Consider the following 19,090-nt stretch of genomic DNA (forward strand, 5'->3'; position numbering starts at 1 on the left):
ACTACTACTAATTAATTCCCAATATTCCATATGCGTGATTCCACGCGCTGCCGACCAATAAAAAATAAAATATTTCTTAAATTTTTTAAAAAAATTATTTGATATTCACCAAGTAAAATTAGTACACAAGAATGTGAGTGAATTATCTATTAGTTCAATTCATTTTAATCTATAAAATAATTAAATTATTTTTTAAATCTAAATATATATTTTTAAATAAAGAAATAAAATATCTTTTATTTAGTGCTGCAAAGTTATAAATAAAACAAATAAAAAAAGTTAAAACTAGCTAATAATTGTACGATTTAAATTATTACTTATTTTTTCTTTTAACATTTTAGTTCAATTTATTTTAGCCGGGTGTAATCAAACATTATGAGGAATAAGTGAATAATGTTTTTTTGGTATATGAATTTTACATTATTATTATTAGTATTATTATTATTATTTATTATTATTATTATAACTTATTTCCTAAACAACATTTGTACAAATAACATGCCTATTTATTGACCACATCCATTTAACACCCTTATATGTGTGTATTTGTTTTCATATATTTATTTTAATTAGTTCATAATTTACATTCATACTTTAAAAGATAAATACGATGATTTAAAAAATCATATTTATGATTCGAGTGTGAGACAAGTGATTAGTGATGGATAATCACTTGTCACTTTATCATAATTTTTTAATTAAAAAATGATTGATTTATTTATTAAATACAACCTTTGATTTATAGTAGTGGGGAAATAATTCTACTGAAATTTTAACATTGTTGAGGTTATGTTTGATTTTTTTTTTCTTTTCACATGAGATGTACAGTGTTTTGACTCCATTTTTCTAATGTTTGTATAAGTGATGAAAAAAATATACTTCTAGTATCTTATTTTGTGATAGAATATGGAATAGCAATGTTGTTATTATTAGTAATAATAACTAATGAATAAAATAAAACTACTAATGAGAAAAACAGACTATCATATAGTAATTATAATATATTTCTAATTTATTAAAAATGTACAGTCTGTAATATATTTTTTATAACAAATCAAACATTCAAAAATAAATAATTCTTACATTATAGTTTTTGCCTACATTGTATGTTATTTGCAAATGACATTGTTCTATTCTATTAGACTCGCGACCAGGGGCGGACCTAGGTAGAGCCCAGGGGGTTCACCCGAACCCCCTCGTCAAAAAATTACACTGTATATATAACGTCAAATTCTGATTTTCTGTGTATATATATTAAAATGAACCCCCTAAGAACAAAGGACAGACTTGGCTCAATGGATAAGTGGTTCATGTAGTGCCCCCATGTCATGGGTTCAAGTCCCAATGGCAGCATTTTTTCCCTTTTTTAATATTAGCTTTGATAAATGGAACTTTTGGGCTTAGACCTTCTTCTTCTTTTTCATTATTTTTTCCTTTTATTCCATTTCTTCTTTTTAATTTATTTTTATTTAAATTTATTAGACACATTCTTTTTATTTTTATATTTTATTCTTTTTATATCTATTATTCATTTAGTTTTTTTTCATATATGTTTGAATAACTTTTTTTTTAAAATGATGAATTATATTTAACTTGAAATTGAGATAGAAATATAGTTTATTTAAAAAAAAAATGTAAATTAGATGTAATTGAATGAAGAAACTTAAATATCGTCAACGTCCTTTTAAAAATATTAATTTAATAGAATTCATGAAATTTTCTTTTATATTTTTAATTCTATTTTAGTGGGATGAAAACTAAACTTATTTGATTTATTCGTTATTTATTTATTTTTTTACAAATTATGACTAACCTAGTAAATTGAACTATATGAACTAAAAAAATTGACAATGATATTTATTTATATTAATAATATGCATTATAATATTAGTAACTCTATTCTTACACACTTTTAGAGAATCTTGACGATTTTCATAGTAATATTTGATTGAATGGATATTAATTTAAAATTTTTAAAAAGTGAAATATAAAGTAAAACATTACAAAATAAAAGTATAAAAAGCACAAGAAATTTTAAGAATGCTCGATGGAGCATGATAAAAGTAAAAAGAAATGTTTAATACGGTATGATAAAGTGAGTTAAATTTAGCATGATAAGGTAAATATTTTTCTTCCCCGTCTCGCTCCCCTTTTCATCATTTAATTTTCATGTGTTTTAGGAATTAACTTATGTAATACAGTCGATCCACTAAAATTCTTATCAATGCAACTTTGTTCTCGATATCTTTGATTAGCATAGTCTTTACTTTTATGAACCAATGAAATATCTATGGTTCTTGTACAAAGAGCATGCCGAGGGGCTACTACGCTCACCGCGCACTTGCATTACCACCTGAACTTCTTTTTTATACTTCGAACCCCCTGAGCAAAAATCCTGGGTCCGCCACTGCTCGCGACGAAGTCTCACAACCAACGATAGATTGGAAAGGTGAAGACATGCTATGAAGGCTATAGGGTTCATGTTGAGTAGGATCAAATTAGAGTTTTTGGAGTGTAAATTCGATGTTGAGAATCTTGAGATAGATGTGAAACTTGATACTTAAGCTGCTTTCAAGAGTGAGAGATTTGAGTATCAGATGTCTCAGATCTAATGGAATTGAGAGATCGATGATAATGCCGCACATCGTACGACATGGACGAAGATGAGACTTGCAACCGACATCTTATGTGATAAGAAAATATCACCAAAACTAAAAGGCAAGCTTTATAAAATGGGTAGTCCACCTTTTTGTATAGGGCGGAATGTTGGTTAGTTAAGAACACTTGTGATCATAAGATACGAGTGGCAAAAATGAGGATCTTGAGAGAGATGTGTGGGTATATTAGGAGGGATAAGATTATGAATAAGGATATTTGGGATACAATGTTAGTGACCTTTGTGATGGACAGTATAAGGAAAGAAAAACGGAGATGATTTGGGCATGTGAAAAAAAGATGTATGATGCCTCAATAAAAAGGTACAAGAGATTGGATTTGTGGGGCCAGTATGAGGTATATATAGACCAAAAAAATATCGGAGAAAGGTGACTAGGACACGACACATCTTTAGCTTACTGTGGACATGCCCTTAGATATGAGGCTATGTAAATCGCCTACCAAGGTAGAAAGTTAATAGATAGTAGGGAGGTTATTTTTGCGTTTCAAGGTTTTAGACTTGTTTGTGTTTTTCATTGTACCAGTCATACTATTCTTGCTTATGATACCTATCATCACTTGTTGTTTCGTGTACTATTACACTATTTACTTGTTCTTGTTCTTTTCTCATGGGCTATGTGTTGTTGCACTTGTTAGTTACTATATTTTTTACACTTTTTTTCTTCTTCAATTGTTGCTCTTGAATCGCTGGTCTTTTGAAAACAACTTTTATGTGACCCCATGCTTAAGAAAAAAGTCTCACATCGGTAAAAATAATGAGAGATGTTGGGCATATAAGTAAGCAGACCTTACCAACTACTGACACATTTTAAAGTTGTGCCGGCCTAGGTCGAGGGCGGACAATATCACTAGCGAGCTGGTTTTTACAAATAGTATCAAAGTCACTCATGTGTGAGCCTTGTTGATGTGTGTTACAAGTTCAATTGAATTTGGGCAAATTTCGGTAAGATGGGATAAACCTTAGTTTTAAGTCTAACCAAATCTCTTGCGGTGGGGCAAACCTTAGGGAAGACGCAGAGTCTATAAATGAGATGTATATGACACCTTAGCTTATAATAAGAAGTCTCAGATCAACAAAAACACGTGAGAGATGTTGGATATATAACTAAGCAATCCTTACCGACTAATGACACATTCTAAAGTCGTGCGAGCCTAGGCCAGAGTGAACAATAGCACTTGTTGTGCCGTTACATCTACATTCACGAGATAGTGGTAATGTATACATACACTCTACCCATATCAGACTTTACTTGTATAATTTCACAGAATATATTATTGTTGTTGTTATTATTTATCTAAAAATCACATATTCATATATTCTTTTGAATTCATGTGATACAAACATATTGTCCTACTAATATTTTTGATACTCGTGGTTGATACAACAATTTTTACATTGTATTTTAATAAGTGGAATTTGATGAGGGTAAAATGTATGCAAATTTTATCTTTATCTTATAGAGATATAAATGTTTTTTCTGATAGATTTTAGCTTAAATAATGTTCTTTTCAAACAGTTTGAAAAAGGGAATTCCATCAATATGTGTGATAACAACAATGAGGTAATGCAAAATGTTGTTATGAATACAACATATAAAAGAAAGAATAATAACGAGAGCAAAATAATATAATAATCAAAACACAAAAACCTACGTGATAATTAGAATTCAAGTGTGATAATAATATTTAAACATTGATTAAAGTAAGTTGTTAAATTTAATTTCACTTTTCAATTATCACACGCTTATTTTATAACATAGATACGTCAACGCTACTATCATATGTTGTTCCGTTATAGACGGACTCACTTTCTAAATATGAATTACATTGACTGAAACGTACATTTCGAACTACGTTACAACAACAAATAAGGCGATCAAAGAAATTTTGCTTGTCTAATTTCATCGTTTTATACGTTCTTCCCAAAAATCAGGAATGTACGATATTTGTAAACAAAATTCAATTTTGTTTTTTAATTATAAAAGACACTTTCTCATATGTTGTTCCGTTATAGAATGACTCACTTTCTAAATAGGAATCACATTGACTGGAACGTACAACTCAAACTACATTACAACAACAGATAAGGTGATCAAAGAAATTCTGCATGTCTGATTTCATCGTTTTATAAGTTCTTCCCAAAAAATAGGAATGTACGATATTTGTAAACAAAATTCAATTTTGTTTTCTAATTATAGAAGACACTTTCTCATATCCAATGGATCCCCTCCCCCCCCCCCCCCCTTCCCCCCATACACACACACTTTTTACTTTTTATATTGAATACATAACTCACATATAGTGTATTTTTTTTTTAATATAAAAGTTTTTTGATTGAAAAAATATTTAATCTCATACTAAAATCACATAGTTGATTGACTATCTAAACTTTCATCAAAATAGAGAGTTCAATCCCTACTTTATAATTCACCATCTCAATTACCACAATGTGATCGGTAAATTGAGTCGACAATCATGAAGTTTTAGATTTAAATTTTCGCAAAAATAAAATAACTATGTAATTTCTTTCATATGTCTTAGTCTTAATAAATAGAGTTACTTAATACTTGTTGTTGGTAGGAAATGACAGATATACCCACAAATTTAATTGAGATACGTGTAAAATAATCCATACACCATAATTATAAAAGAATAAATAATAATAATAAATCAAATAAAGAAAGAAACATTGCACCTAATTATTTAAATTTTTTTCCTATTCTGTTTCCCCGTAGAAAGTCCCCTTTTCCATTCCTTTTAAAAAATAAAAAATCAAATATAGTAAATTAGTTAAACCTTAATACTTATGGTTGATCAGAGATGATAGATATATCCGTAAAATTAATCAAGATAAGTGCAAAATAATCCATACATCATAATATAAAAAGAATAAATAATAATAAAATAAAGAATGGTACATTGCATCTAATTATTTCATTTTTTTTCCTATTTTGTTTCCTTATCTTTTTTCCTTTTCTTTCCAACTTTTTCAAAATTAAAAAATCAAATATAGTAAATTAGTTAAACCTTAATACTTATGGTTGATCAGAGATGATAGATATATCCGTAAAATTAATCAAGATAAGTGCAAAATAATTCATACACCATAATATAAAAAGAATAAATAATAATAAAATATAGAAAGGTACATTACAACTAAATATTTCATTTTTTTCCCTATTTTGTTTCCTTATCTTTTTTCCTTTTCTTTCCAACTTTTTCAAAATTAAAAAATCAAATATAGTAAATTAGTTAAACCTTAATACTTATGGTTGACCAAAGATGATAGATATATCCGTAAAATTAATCAAGATAAGTGCAAAATAATCCATACACCATAATATAAAAAGAATAAATAATAATAAAATAAAGAAAGGTACATTACACCTAAATATTTCATTTTTTTTCCTATTTTGTTTCCCCATAGAAAGTTATCTTTTTTCCTTTTCTTTCCAACTTTTTCAAAATTAAAAAATCAAATATAGTAAATTAGTTAAACCACTTCACCCCCACCCCCCTCTCTTCCTCTTTCCTATCTGTCTCTTACCCCCTAAACCCTAATGATTTAAACGCCCACAACACATTCTCAGCACACACTCCAATTTTCGCTGTCTGTGTCTGCAACTTCTATTCATCCTTTCTCTCTCTCTCTATATATACATAAACTCTAGAAGAAGTCCTTTCTTCTAGGGTTCATACAATCATTTGTTTTCATTATCCTTTTTACTGAAAGTTGAAGTTATGGATTTTCAGAACCTTGCTACCATCCTTGCTGGTGCTCTAAGTCCCAATCCGGATGAACGGAAAACTGCTGAGAACAGTCTCAATCAGGTTTCATTTGCTTATAAGCTGCTTAAGTATTGTTTTTTTTATTCAAGTTGATTGAATAAGCTGAATTTGATCGGATTTATTGTTATGATTGAATTATGATTCAATTTTACATATCAGAGAGTTATGATATGGTTAATGTTTTTGTTAGCGTTAGTCCTGAATAGCCAGATGAATGTAAAGCTGCTGAAAACAGGGTTGATCAGGTTTAGTTTGCTTATAAGCAGGCTGTTTGAGAATAAACTGAATTTGATCGGATTTGTTTTTATGATTGAATTATGATTAAATCTATGTTGTTATTTTAAGTTGGATCAGTTTACATTTCAGAAATGTAAAGCTGCTGAAAACAGTGTCCATCAGGTTTAATTTGCTTATAAGCAGCACAAGTTTGATTTTCTTTTATTCAAGTTGCTTGAGAATAAACTGAATTTGATTGAATTATGATTAAATCTATGTGGTTATTTAAGTTGCATCAGTTTACATATCAGAGAATTATGATATAATTGATGTTTTTGTTTGTGTTAGTCCTGGATATCCAGATTAATGTAAAGCTGCTGAAAACAGTGTTGATCAGGTTTAATTTGCTTATAAGCAGCAAAAGTATTGATTATTTTGATTCAAGTTGCTTGAGAATAAACTGAATTTGATTGGATTTGTTGTTATGATTGAATTATGATTAAATCTATGTGGTTAGTTTATTTGCAACAAATATGCTGATCAGAGAGTTATGGTATAGTTGATATTGTTGGTAGTTTTAGTCCTGAATATCCGGATGAATGTAAAGCTGCTGAAAACAGTCTCCACCAGGTTCAATTTTCTTATATCAAGCATTAGTATTGAATTTTTGTTTCAAGTTGGTTGAGAAAAAACTGAATTTGATTGAAGTTGTTGTTATGATTGAATAATGATTAAATCTATGTGGTTATTTAATTTGCAATCAAATATGCTGATCAAAGAGTTATGGTAGTAATTGATATTTTTGGTAGTGTTGTGCTGTATATAGGATGAACATAAAGCTGCTGAAAACAGTTGAAGCATTAGTATTGAATTTTTCAAGTTGCTCAATTTAATAAGATCTGTAGTTATGATTGAGTTATCATTAAATTCATGTGGTTAGTTGATTTGCATCAAACATACCGTATCAGAGAGATATGGTAATATTTTTGTAGTTTTATTAGACCTGAATATCATGATGAACGTAAAACTGCTGAAAATTGTCTCAATCAGGTTTAATTTGCTTATAGAAAGTATTTTTTGTTTCTGGTTGCTTGAGAAAAAACTCAATTTGATCAAATTTGTTGTTATGATTGAATTATGATTAAATCTATGTGGTTATTTGATTTGCATCAAATATACTGATCAGAGAGTTATGTATAATTAATATTTTTGTTGGTTTTTGTCCTGAACTATGGATATGTGGTGTTTGGATAGGTTTAGTTTTAATTGGATTAGGCTTGTGATGTTGGAGGTGCAAGTGCATTATACTAGTTAATGATTGACAATCATATTGCCTGTTTCAAGTTGGATTTTTTACTTCTGACTCAGGTGTTCTCCTCATGTTTGATATTTAACAAAGAAATATATTTGAATTCTCCATTAAAAATAAACAGAGTTTCTTAATTTTTCTGATAGGAAATTGTTTTTCTTTGTTCTGTACTCTGAAGAATGTGGTTTCCTTTTTTTTTGTACTTTATTTATTATAAGAGTGTGGTTCTTGTTTTAGCTATTTATGAATGTTTAATTTTAAATCATCTCTGTCCTCATGGATTAAAGCTCACAGGTTGACATTATAGGATGTTCAGCACTTGAATTATGGGGAATAAATTTGTGGACATTGGATTCTTTTTAATTTTATATATTCCTGAGTGCACCTATGTTTGCAGTTTCAACATACCCCACAACATCTTGTGAGACTGCTGCAAATCATAGTAGATGGGTCTTGTGACATGGCAGTCCGACAGGTGGCTAGTATCCATTTTAAGAACTTCGTTGCAAAGAACTGGTGCCCTCATGATCCTGGTAATGACCTTATTATATATCCCCATAAAGGAGAAAAATAGAAGAATAATGTTTTAATTTTTTTCAAAAATATATAAGATTTTTTTACATGCAATAAAACGGCAAAGTACATTTCATGATATTTTCATTATGGTTGTGTAAAGTTGATATTTACGGAGAAATTGGTGTTGATGTAGCTGAGCAATCAAAAATTAGTCCAAGTGACAAGGAATTGGTGAGGCAAAATATTCTCATATTTATTGCACAGGTTCCTTCATTATTGAGGTATGATTTATCATCTGTATTGGTTGTAATATGTTTTGTATGGAAATCCTATTTGAAAAACAAAATGTTTATAGTCATTTTCTTTTCTACTTTTTTAACACTGGACTCTTCTAACTAGACAAGTTTGTTGCTGTGAACAGGGTACAGTTGGGGGAATGCATTAAGACAATGATACATGCAGACTACCCGGAGCAGTGGCCAACTCTTCTGCCCTGGGTAAAGCATAATCTGCAGGATCAGCAAGTTTATAGTGCTTTGTTTGTTCTGAGAATTCTCTCGAGGAAATATGAGTAAGTTGTTGATTTAGAATGGTGCTCTTCTTGACAATCTCTATTTTTCTTTGTTTGGGCTACTCTAGAAATTGTTTCTATGTTCTGCGCTTTGCGTTCCTCTGCTAAGTCATGACCAATGAGTTTGCCTACAGAAAATGCTTTTCATGTATTACACAGTGTATCCCGCCCCCCTGCTTTGGTTTAATGGTAAGATCGTAACTTGTCATGTGTGGCTAAGCCACACATTATGGGTCTGACACTGCTGCATACAAAAGTTTTATATTTAAGTCGAAAAAAAAGTAGAGGGGTGGGCTCATTGTCTACCGAGTTGCAAACCGTGCACCACTGACCCATTAAAATATTTATTATATAGTTTCTCTGAGTTCTCAGCGATGGATGAATAGTAGTGAAGTGCAGGGATATCCTTCCATCTGTTTAGAGATGGAAAACCCTTTTTGAGTGTTTCTGTTATCTATGAATATTCATTCTTTGCCCTAGATCAACTGGATGGTGAAACTCCATTATAACTTCTTCTGTGTATGCACATCTTTTTTCTATTTAACAGATTCAAATCAGATGAGGAGAGAACACCTGTTTATCATGTCGTTGAGGAAACTTTTCCGCATCTTCTCAACATATTCAACAGCCTTGTTCAGATAACAAATCCGTCAACTGAAGTAGCCGAGCTGATCAAGCTCATTTGCAAAATATTCTGGTCATCCATTTATGTATGTTCCCTTTGAATGTTATTGTTTTGTTTGTCTTATAAGGCTACTTGTCTGGATGAGGGTTGTTGTTTCTAATTATTTAGCTGAACCCTTAAAAGAAGCGTGTGGTGTGTGTAGCGAGTTTCTGCCTGTTTGCCTTTTCATATTCTGTTAGTATTTTCAAATATTCTTGATCTGGAAAATAATTCATAGAATTGACCTGGATAAAAAAGCTGGCCCCCCCCTGCTGTTTAGATTTATCTTCTTATAATATAGATCCTTACGAAAAAATTTGATAACGTAACTGAATTGTATGCAACTCTCTACCTTTTCCAGTTGGAGATTCCGAAGCAGTTGTTTGACCCAAATGTGTTCAATGCCTGGATGGTTCTTTTCTTGAATATGTTGGAGAGGCCTGTCCCTGTGGAAGGCCATCCAGCTGATCCAGAGCTAAGGAAGTCGTGGGGATGGTGGAAGGTGAAAAAGTGGACAGTCCATATATTAAATCGACTTTACACCCGGTATATTGATACCCTTATGTTTATTTGGTTCTGACCAATTATGGTTTGCTTCTAGTATTGATCTCACTCTTTCTATCTTTTAGTCCTCTGACTACTTTTATGTTTTTTTCCAGGTTTGGAGATTTAAAACTTCAAAATCCAGACAATAAGGCTTTTGCTCAAATGTTTCAGAAGGGTTATGCTGGGAAAATCTTGGAATGCCACCTTAATCTATTGAATGTTATCCGTGCTGGTGGTTACTTGCCAGATAGGGTGATCAACCTCATTTTGCAATACCTAAGCAATAGGTTTGTGCGACAACTTTGTTTACTAACTCGAGAAATTTGTCACATATACCATCTCCAACTACTTCCTGAATTATCTCCTTCGGGTATCTGCTTGTATGTAGGAGGCACAGCATGACCTTGGGTTTTAGTAAGTTGAAACACTTCATGGATATTTTAAGTTGTGAGTTGTATTGATATCTTTAGAATACTACAATTTTATTTTGTGGGTAAAGGTTGGATGCTCTAATGTGGATTTAAGGTACTGTGATAAAGTGCTGCTCATTTGTAATTGAGAGGACTTCTGTTTTAGTTCTTCCTCTTCTAGTGGTGACCTGAGAGTGAGTGCTTGGTCAGTGAGAATACATTTGAAATGGATGAAGCATTAAGGACTTCTGTCCCTCATTTTTGCTCTTTGAAATATCCACGAAGAGGTAGTAGGCCTATGCATAGATACTGTAGATTAATAGCATAAAAGTGAGTTCTTGCCAAGAAATTAATAGACTTCTCATCTTTATAATAGAGTAGATGGCTCATCAGTGATTTCCACAGTGCATAAGGAAAGTAGACAACAATCTTTGAACACCTCTGTTTTGAGTGAGCTTTTTGATGATGTGTCATTTAATTTTTTGAGTGGAGACAAACACCAATCTCGGTCTTTGTGAAGAAAAATGACTGGACTGAAGGCCTTACTTTTTAGATAGTGATAATCTTTTCTGCTTGTCCTCTAGTTGCTTTACTTCCTCTGCTACTTTGCTTTGTTTCCCTAGGTTGCTTCTGTAGATAGGTTTCTAATAAGCATGTAATGAGTGATACTAGGCCCTGGTTTTGATTTCAATTGCTGATCAATTGACTGCAATACATGTGCTTACTTAGCTTTTTCTGCCTCTCTATTTTGTCTATATCAGCCACTATGGGTCAAATCTTTTTTCCTTCTCCAAGTTTCTAGATTGACAGTTTGGTAACTGAAATGCACTCTATTATTTCTACATTTTTCTGGATACTTAGTTACTCTTGTACTGTGCAGTATCTCAAAGAGCAACATGTACAGCTTGTTGCAACCCAGACTTAATATTGTTCTTTTTGAGATCATCTTTCCGCTCATGTGCTTCAGTGATAATGATCAAAAGCTTTGGGAGGAGGATCCTCATGAGTATGTGAGGAAGGGTTATGGTAACTGCTGATATGTCATTCACTAGTATATATATTGCTGTCACTTCACTCAGCTGAGTTCAGTAATTTAAGATTGACATTCCTCTTTATAATTATGCAGATATAATTGAGGACTTATATAGTCCCAGAACTGCTGCAATGGATTTTGTGAGCGAGTTAGTAAGAAAGCGTGGTAAAGAGAACCTTCACAAATTTTTATTCTTCATTGTCGAGATTTTTAAGAGGTATATTTCAATTTTACTTCACATGGTAACACTCATGTTAAGCACATTTCATGATAACAAAATTCTTGTGTTCGCACTTTGTATTTTATTTTCTTAGATATGAAGAGGCTGCCCCAGAGTACAAGCCCTATAGGCAAAAGGATGGTGCTCTCCTTGCAATTGGAGCTCTTTGCGATAAATTGAAACAAACTGAGCCGTATAAATCAGAGCTTGAACGTATGCTTGTCCAACATGTTTTCCCTGAATTTAGCAGTCCTGCGGGCCATCTTCGAGCCAAGGTGTGTTGGACCGTGTTGTTGATCTTTGTTAATTTATGCTCTTTTAAGGGCTACTGCATATATAACACTCTGTAGTCTGTACATTTAACTAGCTATTTCAGGAAGCTTCCCGGCTCATTGAACTCTTATAGATTTGTCAATCCAGTCTAAATACCCCAAATGCTGTTTGTGTTCTCACTAATCTTTTATCAATAACTAGAGGAAGATTGCTCCTTACCAATTCCTTGTTTCTTAAAATAAGTTGTCTTTCCTGTGCAACTGGAGTTATTTTTCTTTTTCTTAAATCCTTACCAACTCTTCACATAATCTTTGAACACTGCATCCATTCCCTTATTTACTCATGTTGGTTTTTTATTGATAGCTATTGGTGCAATGAACAATTTTTTCCATTATCTATAATGGAGGTGCATATAGAGCAATTTGTTGGTGCCTCTTTGTTTTTTTTCTGTTTATCATGATTTCTGATCTTCAAGATAAATCTGAAACATCCTCATCTTTGTCAATGTTTTATCTTTCTATCATAACAGGCAGCATGGGTTGCAGGACAGTATGCCCATATAAACTTTGCAGATCCAAACAACTTCCGCAATGCATTACACAGTGTCGTGACTGGGATGCGTGATCCTGACCTACCTGTTCGTGTTGATTCTGTTTTCGCATTACGCTCGTTTATTGAAGCCTGCAAAGGTAAACATATACTTGACATTTTGGTATCTACCTATAGGTCAATCCTGCTAACACTTTTCATCTGTTTGTGCAGATTTGAATGAAATCCGACCAATTCTTCCCCAGCTACTCGATGGTACTTGCAAGATCCTTTGTGTTTTGTATTGCTAACCAACATCAACTGATGATGTTATTTTGTTTAACAATTCTTTTCATATCAATTGTGTTCAGAATTTTTCAAACTGATGAATGAAGTCGAGAATGAAGATCTTGTGTTTACACTTGAGACTATCGTGGACAAGTTTGGTGAGGAGATGGCTCCTTATGCTCTTGGGTTATGCCAGAATTTGGTGAGAATATTTGTTATTTGAGCGATTCTGAATGCAAAGAATATCTGTGCCACCAAAGTCTAATGAGTTACTTTTTAGGCTGCTGCATTCTGGAAATGCATGAACTCTGCAGAGGCAGAGGAAGAAGCGGATGATCCTGGAGCTCTTGCTGCAGTTGGCTGTTTACGAGCCATAAGCACAATACTTGAGTCAGTGAGCCGGCTGCCACACCTCTTCATTCATATTGAGCCAACACTCTTGCCAATAATGCGTAGGATGTTGACTACAGATGGACAAGGTACTTTTTTTTAAATTGGAAAAAGATTATTTATATAGACTAGGTGTTTTATTCTTCACCTATCCAAAAAAAGTTGCTTTATTCTTCTGTTAGCTTGTTACCTTTTTGTTAGTCGGACAACCATTTAGATGAAGTTAGTAGTTTCTCAACCTGTGTGGTGTCCGGTTGAGCTACACTTCTAACGTCATTCATCTGCCTTGAAATACATTGTTGCATTATCCAATTCTCATCATCCAAATTTCATGCTTTCTTGTGGAAAGAGTAGGAATGTAATATAGGCAAACAGAGTGGAAAGGTTTAAGAAGTTCATATTTTCCTTTGTTTGACAAAGGCAAAGAGTCAATGAAGATGCCATATGCGTGTAGTCCCACAAATGGGGCCTGGGGAGGGTAGGATGTATGCATACTTTACCCCTATTTTTGTGGGGTAGAGAGGTTGTTTCCAATTGACCCCTTGCTCAAAAGAAATGTGTTCGAAGCATATGATAGATTGTCGTATGCGTTTCTGTTGTTTTTAATTTGATAATACCCCATTATGAGAGAGATTTTGCTCAGTTTGATTTTTCAAATACTTTCCTGTTCTGTTCAACAAAAAAGAAGAAATGAAGGAGTTTCCTTTCATTTAGTTTGCCTTGAAAACATTTTTGGAGTGTTAAACTGCAGAAAAGCTGGGTGGATCATTTTAAAATGAAATATTATAGGTGAACTTCTTGTGATTATCATAAAATATTAGCTAGCTTCTTTCGTAGTGTATCTAGTTGGACATGAGCAATTTATCATTTGTTATTTCCACCAGTGTTCATTGAAGTATTAGATAAATGTGACTAGTGCAATCTTGTGGAGACCGAGCCTCGTCCAAAGTCAGCATGGTTTATTTGACTGCACTAGTATTAGTTGAACAATGATCCTGTTTAAACTAAGCTGGATGTGTTGCATATTTCTTTGGAAATTATGTGTTTCTCTTCTAACCAATTGATCTTCCTGCAGAGGTCTTTGAAGAGGTTTTGGAGATAGTTTCATATATGACATTTTTCTCTCCAACAATATCCATGGATATGTGGACTCTTTGGCCCTTGATGATGGAGGCGCTAGCAGACTGGGCTATTGACTTCTTTCCTAGTATGTGTAGACATTTTAATGTTACTGTCGGGAAAATGCTCTTTTTCGAAGGGGTTGTTTGGTGGTTTTATCTGTTGCTTGTAAAAGCCTTCCTGTTTAATAAACACATTTGCTGTGTGACTAGGTTTATGAGGTTCAATAATTATCTAAGAACTCATGATATGCTCAACTAAGTATCATGTGTTTAACTTGTCCATTTAGATTTAAGGATTAAATAATTCTCATTGTGTCCCGGGAGAGATTGGTGGATAATATTTTCATGAGCAGAACAGTTTTTTCTTGTTGTATTTTGAAATTTGAAGTACTCTTATTCCTAGCTATGTTTTTCCATTTTCTTTACTTTCCTCTTGTTCATCTTATTGGGAGGGGTGCTGGTGGTAAAGAATAAGTTGCTAATCAATCTAGATGGTTGGATTTCATCTCATCCTTCTAAAGATTGGCCATGTTTGGTGAAATGATTTTATGATGCTGTTATATTGCATATAGTAATAGGGGTTGTGGCTGTAGTGAGATGTGATGCATTCTTCTGTGAAAGAGATGCTAAGTGCTGCGGAATGTAGCATATGCTCTTTGTTTTGCCAGTGGGATGGTAGATGTTTAATCATTTATATGGAACTAAAAATTACAGTTTTGCATATTACCTGATCTGGTTCCCTTTTTTGTTGGGTTGGATTTATGTTTTTGCAGATATACTGGTTCCTTTAGACAACTATATATCCAAGAGTACTGCTCACTTCCTCACTTGCAAGGATCCGGACTACCAACAAAGCCTTTGGAATATGATATCATCTGTAAGTCGAATTCTGCCCCTGAATCTTAGCTTCTGATCATTTGCTTTAGATTAAAATGTGGAATAAATATTTCTTGTCAGGTTATGGGAGATAAAAATTTGGAGGATGGTGACATTGAGTCCGCACCTAAGCTTATTCAAGTTGTATTCGAGCATTGCAAGGGACAGGTGGATCACTGGGTTGAGCCGTATATTAGAGTGTCAATTGAACGTCTCCGTCGAGCTGAAAAATCATATCTGAAGTGTCTCTTGGTCCTAGTGGTAATTTACTTAATGTTCAAACTTACTTTTGGTATGTTTCTCTATTAACTGTGTACTCTTGTTGGTATGTGGTAAGTGGATGCTTCCTGGAACAGTAACATAGGAGGAGTGCTAGCTATCTTGCTTCAGCGACTCCCTATGTGCCCTTTATTTCTGTTTTGCTAACCATTGATCTATGAAATGTATTGTCTGTCATTTTCATTTGACATATGCATATCGATGCTTTCTTTGCTGCACCAACATGCACATTCTTCATTTGTTATGAAAACAATGTTTTGATGAAATTGATCCTCAATTGCATTGTGGTTGATCACATGAATCCTATGTAGCAATGCTAGTATTTGGAACCATTTCATTGGCATACTCAATTTCTTTTCTGAACAAATATTGTGGTTCTCTTAAACTAGTGTGCTCTACATCTCACACTTGTCACTCTACTGGCTTACGTATGTCCTAAACAAATTATGATAATATTCTTAGAGCTGGACTGGTTGTGTGTGCAATTGGGCTAGGCAAGCTAGTTGGTATTCCCATGTTTTGTTCTTTGGTTATTTCCAAATGGCTTCAGAGAGATAGTAGCTTTCTAGAGCTCCATGTGCTTTTAGGTGTATTTAGTCCCCTTTTAACTCCTTCAATCACTACAGTGTTGCGCATAGTGAACACTGCATTTGGAGATTTACGAGGTGGTGTGATGTTTTGGGAAGAATTTAATTCTTCTTTTTTCTCGTTTTATTGTCAGAAGGCAATATAACAACCATGAATTTATATTTAATATGGGGTGTATCTTTTGAGTGTAGACACTTCAAGAGCCGTCTGTGTTCTTTCCCCTTCTCCCTTCTAGCTGATCATCAAATTTGATGCACGTAGAATATATCTATACATATGATAAATTGCTGATGTTTCTATGTGCTTTAAGTATTGGTACTCAGATTGCTGATAGCTTATTGTTCTTTTCTAGATTTTGTTTCACAGGTTGCTGATGTTTCTATTGTTTTGATAATTTTCCTTTTGGCAGATAGCTGATGCTCTTTACTACAATGCGCCCTTGACATGGAACATCCTTCAAAAGCTTGGCATTGCTACAGAGGTGTTTAATCTCTGGTTTCACATGTTGGGACAAACAAAAAAGAGCGGAAAACGGGTTAACTTTAAAAGGTGAAGAAGGCCTGTTACTCTTGCTGTTTCCAATGAAAAAGGAGAAGTTTAAACAATTTTGAATGAATTAGCAGGTAAACAGGCCCACTAATGTTATGCTCCTTATATTGTTTTGCAGGGAACATGACAAAAAGGTTTGCTGCTTGGGTTTGACATCTTTGCTCCCTCTTCCTGTGGATCAATTCCCAAGGGAAGCCTTAGATCGTGTTTTCAAAGCAACTCTAGATCTGCTTGTTGCCTACAAAGATCAAGTAGCAGGTTAAACTTATTTTAGCATTTTCCTCATTTTCTGGAACATTACTACACCATGTACACTCATCTAATATTTTTATCAATTTTTATCATCGTGTTTAGAAGCGGCTAAGGAGGATGAGGCAGAAGACGATGATGATATGAATGGCTTGCAAACTGATGAGGATGACGACGAAGATGACGAGTCTGACAAGGAAATGGGGGATGATGCTGAGGAAGGGGATGAAGCTGACAGTACTAGGCTTCAAAAATTGGCTGCACAGGTGATTACTAAAACTGTGCTTGTACTATTGGAATTTGTACTGCTGATGCATATTTTTGGTGGAGTAGAGTCATCTATTACTTTCTGCTTTGTTTTAACCTGAATGGGGGTCAGAAGACAGCCTCTCTACCTGCACAATGTAGGGGTAAGGTTTGCGTACATACCACCCTTCCTAGACCCCTTTGTGGGATTACGCTGGGTGTGTTGTTGTTGAGGAGTCGGAATTTGTATTTTTAACTATTGAATTAGCAGCTTGAGACGGGATCTGGTTTCTATCCTTTATAGGACAACAGTTGAGCAACATATTGCAGAGAAAACACAAGATTTTTATTTGAATGAGGTTGAACAAGAGAACACATAGGGTTTCTTTTAGAATGATTATGATATATCAAGAACTATGTCGGTTGTGTACTTGATGACATGAGTTTGGTAGTGACATTTTTCGTGCCTCAGAAAATGAAGGAATTTGAAGTACCTTCTGTAGATTACCTTTGTGTGATGGCTTCTTGTAGGAGAATTTATTACAGATGGAGGCCTGGATGTCTCTGTTTCAAGATAAAGAATGCCGCCATTAGAGTTAGCATCTCTAAAAGCTTTGACATCTTGTTCTGCTTTTGTAGGCAAAGGCTTTCCGCTCACATGACGAGGACGATGATGATGAGGACTCCGATGACGATTTTAGTGATGATGATGAAGAGATGCAATCACCCCTTGATGAGGTGGACCCATTCATTTTCTTTGTGGAAACAATCAAAGGTATGATGCTGCTTGCATATTTTGTTTTCAGAAATGACTTTTTGCTTGGTGTTGGGCAATGGGCTCACTTATTTCGTCCCTTCTAACATTGGACTGTTGGATCCAGCTATGCAAGCATCTGATCCAGTGAAGTTCCAGAGCCTGACCCAGACTTTGGACTTCCGTTATCAAGCATTGGCAAATGGTGTTGCTCAGCATGCTGAGCAGAGAAGAGTGGAGATAGAGAAAGAAAAAATGGAGAAGGCGACAGCAGTAGTTGCTTCATGATTTTGGTCAACCGGTTTGCTTTTGGCCAAAACTCAATGAGTAATCATCCCAATATGTACCTTGGTTACTGAGTGGCAGAAGATGAAGTTGCAACTAGGCCTGCTTTTTCTTTTGCTGTGTGGTCTTGATGAGTCGCTGTGAAGTGGGCTATTCTATGTCAGAAGATGCCTCTTTGCTGGATGTCATTGTCTTTTTTTTCCCGAGTGTCTTGGTAGTAGTTCATTTTTATACAGATGAAAACGTTAGGATTATTCATTGGTGGCCTTTCTATTTGGTATAGGAGGGTTTGGGGGTTGAGGGATGGTCGTAAATGCACACAGCATTTATCATGTATTATATTTGTTTGGGTACCAGATGATGCATATACTGTCTGAATTGGGTGAATTACTGCCCTAAAAGTTTTGTAAGCCCCGGTTGTAGTTTATGTTCAGTATTTATACATCATTGGTTTATTTTTGGGTCCAAAGGTGCTTCACATTGCAAGTGGTTACACAATTAGCTTCGCTGCTGATTGTAAAACATTTCATATTCCTTAGTGTATTCTTGTGGATTATCACAATTCTATTTGTTCTTTTTTCTTCATGGTTCTTTGAATGTATCATGCTGTCATTCGAGTAACTGTGAAATCATACTGAAGATGTAGCTGAGCAAATTTGAATATGTCATGTACAAAGTCGGACATTTTCCTTTCAACCAACCAACTACCTATAG

The 19,090-nt window shown here is 33.8% G+C and overlaps 1 protein-coding gene across 1 annotated transcript; it reads left to right on the forward strand.

Annotated features, from left to right (window-relative positions):
- Positions 1-6,239: 6,239 nt before the first annotated feature.
- LOC125834838 (importin beta-like SAD2) lies at positions 6,240-18,831 on the forward strand. Its single transcript, XM_049513988.1, has 22 exons — positions 6,240-6,507; positions 8,388-8,523; positions 8,700-8,787; positions 8,928-9,077; positions 9,625-9,787; positions 10,103-10,287; positions 10,401-10,574; positions 11,578-11,723; positions 11,824-11,947; positions 12,045-12,225; positions 12,753-12,912; positions 12,986-13,027; positions 13,123-13,241; positions 13,320-13,518; positions 14,505-14,636; positions 15,324-15,427; positions 15,508-15,687; positions 16,703-16,842; positions 16,961-17,100; positions 17,197-17,357; positions 17,977-18,112; positions 18,219-18,831. The coding sequence occupies exons 1-22, from the start codon at positions 6,418-6,420 to the stop codon at positions 18,377-18,379; spliced, it is 3,111 nt and encodes a 1,036-aa protein (XP_049369945.1). The 5' UTR covers positions 6,240-6,417; the 3' UTR covers positions 18,380-18,831.
- Positions 18,832-19,090: the final 259 nt, after the last annotated feature.

This window comes from Solanum verrucosum, unplaced genomic scaffold (assembly GCF_900185275.1).
Source record: "Solanum verrucosum unplaced genomic scaffold, falcon-dt-bn FXZP01000184.1, whole genome shotgun sequence".
Classification (NCBI taxonomy): Eukaryota; Viridiplantae; Streptophyta; class Magnoliopsida; order Solanales; family Solanaceae; genus Solanum; species Solanum verrucosum.

What these genes read in the sequence shown, in the direction of transcription:
- LOC125834838 (XM_049513988.1), top strand. Translation starts at nt 6,418, where the DNA reads ATGGATTTTCAGAACCTTGCTACCATCCTTGCTGGTGCTCTAAGTCCC. An exon ending in ATTCTCTCGAGGAAATATGA is followed by an intron (nt 9,078 to 9,624) that starts GTAAGTTGTTGA and finishes TCTATTTAACAG; the next exon opens with ATTCAAATCAGATGAGGAGA. An exon ending in CTTTGTGGAAACAATCAAAG is followed by an intron (nt 18,113 to 18,218) that starts GTATGATGCTGC and finishes TGTTGGATCCAG; the next exon opens with CTATGCAAGCATCTGATCCA.